Genomic DNA, 913 nt, shown 5'->3' on the forward strand with positions numbered 1-913 from the left:
TTTTTTTTTTTTTTTTTTTTTTTTTTTTTTTTTTTTATAAGTCAACGATGAAAGATTTTGCTTAAAAGATGATATAATCGGACTAACCGGAAATACGATTAAAATTATTGCTCACCTAAGGATGCATAATAGTCGCTAAACGTTGACAGGTGGTTCCGAAACTCGAATGCTGTACTCAGTGCTAAATAGATTTGGCTTCTTCTTCCGTCTGCTCCGATCTACCGATCGTGCAATTAAAACACCGTAAACGTTTGATAATATCTTATCGATAATAATATACAAAATGGGTGAAGAGGGAAAAAGGAGAGGGAACGTTAAAAGGGGACGCGGACCAAAAGTTTCTAATTAACTTTACAAATTAATTACTATTTTTCGAGACACTTTAGAGGCCAATTAATTTTTTTTCCATTTTGTTTTTTTTTTTTTTAGATCATGAAACCACAAGCCTAGAAAAAATGTATGACCCATTCCACATACCAATACATATACGTATAATCAAAGAATAATCAAAAAGAATAATCAAAGTTTAATAATAATGAAAATAACAATAATGATGATGATGATGATGATGATGATGATAACATACCTCGGCGACTTTGATAAATCTTCCGCGTCTATTTTGCTTCACGTCAAGGTAGAATCGTTTGCTTTGAATTTGCAACATTTTTGTCGCCAGCTCTTGCTCATTTTGCTGACCTTGTTGACCTGAAAAAGACACAACACTTGATGGTCACTCGTTCGTGAGAATTGGAGCGAACGCGATAACAAAAAAAGAAAAAAAAAAAAGAAATAAAAAAAAGAAAATAAAAGAAAGGAAGAAAAGGAAGAAAGAAAAAAATGAAAAGGAAAAAACAAAAACCAAATAAATAAGTAAATAAATAAATAAATGACACACAACGATCAGAAAAAAAAA

At 30.8% G+C, this 913-nt stretch overlaps 1 protein-coding gene across 7 annotated transcripts in view; it reads right to left on the bottom strand.

Annotated features, from left to right (window-relative positions):
* Nucleotides 1-913, bottom strand: part of LOC122638060 (transcriptional activator protein Pur-beta-A-like) — a 30,622-nt gene that overhangs the window by 17,550 nt on the left and 12,159 nt on the right. For all 7 annotated transcript variants that reach the window (XM_043830700.1, XM_043830699.1, XM_043830694.1 and 4 more), the window contains 2 exons: nucleotides 587-705; nucleotides 116-218 (listed from right to left, as the gene is read on the bottom strand). In XM_043830700.1, coding sequence (XP_043686635.1) covers nucleotides 116-218; nucleotides 587-705 — 222 coding nt within the window. The remainder of the gene's footprint in view (nucleotides 1-115; nucleotides 219-586; nucleotides 706-913) is intronic.

The sequence above is a fragment of the Vespula pensylvanica genome, chromosome 2 (assembly GCF_014466175.1).
Source record: "Vespula pensylvanica isolate Volc-1 chromosome 2, ASM1446617v1, whole genome shotgun sequence".
Classification (NCBI taxonomy): Eukaryota; Metazoa; Arthropoda; class Insecta; order Hymenoptera; family Vespidae; genus Vespula; species Vespula pensylvanica.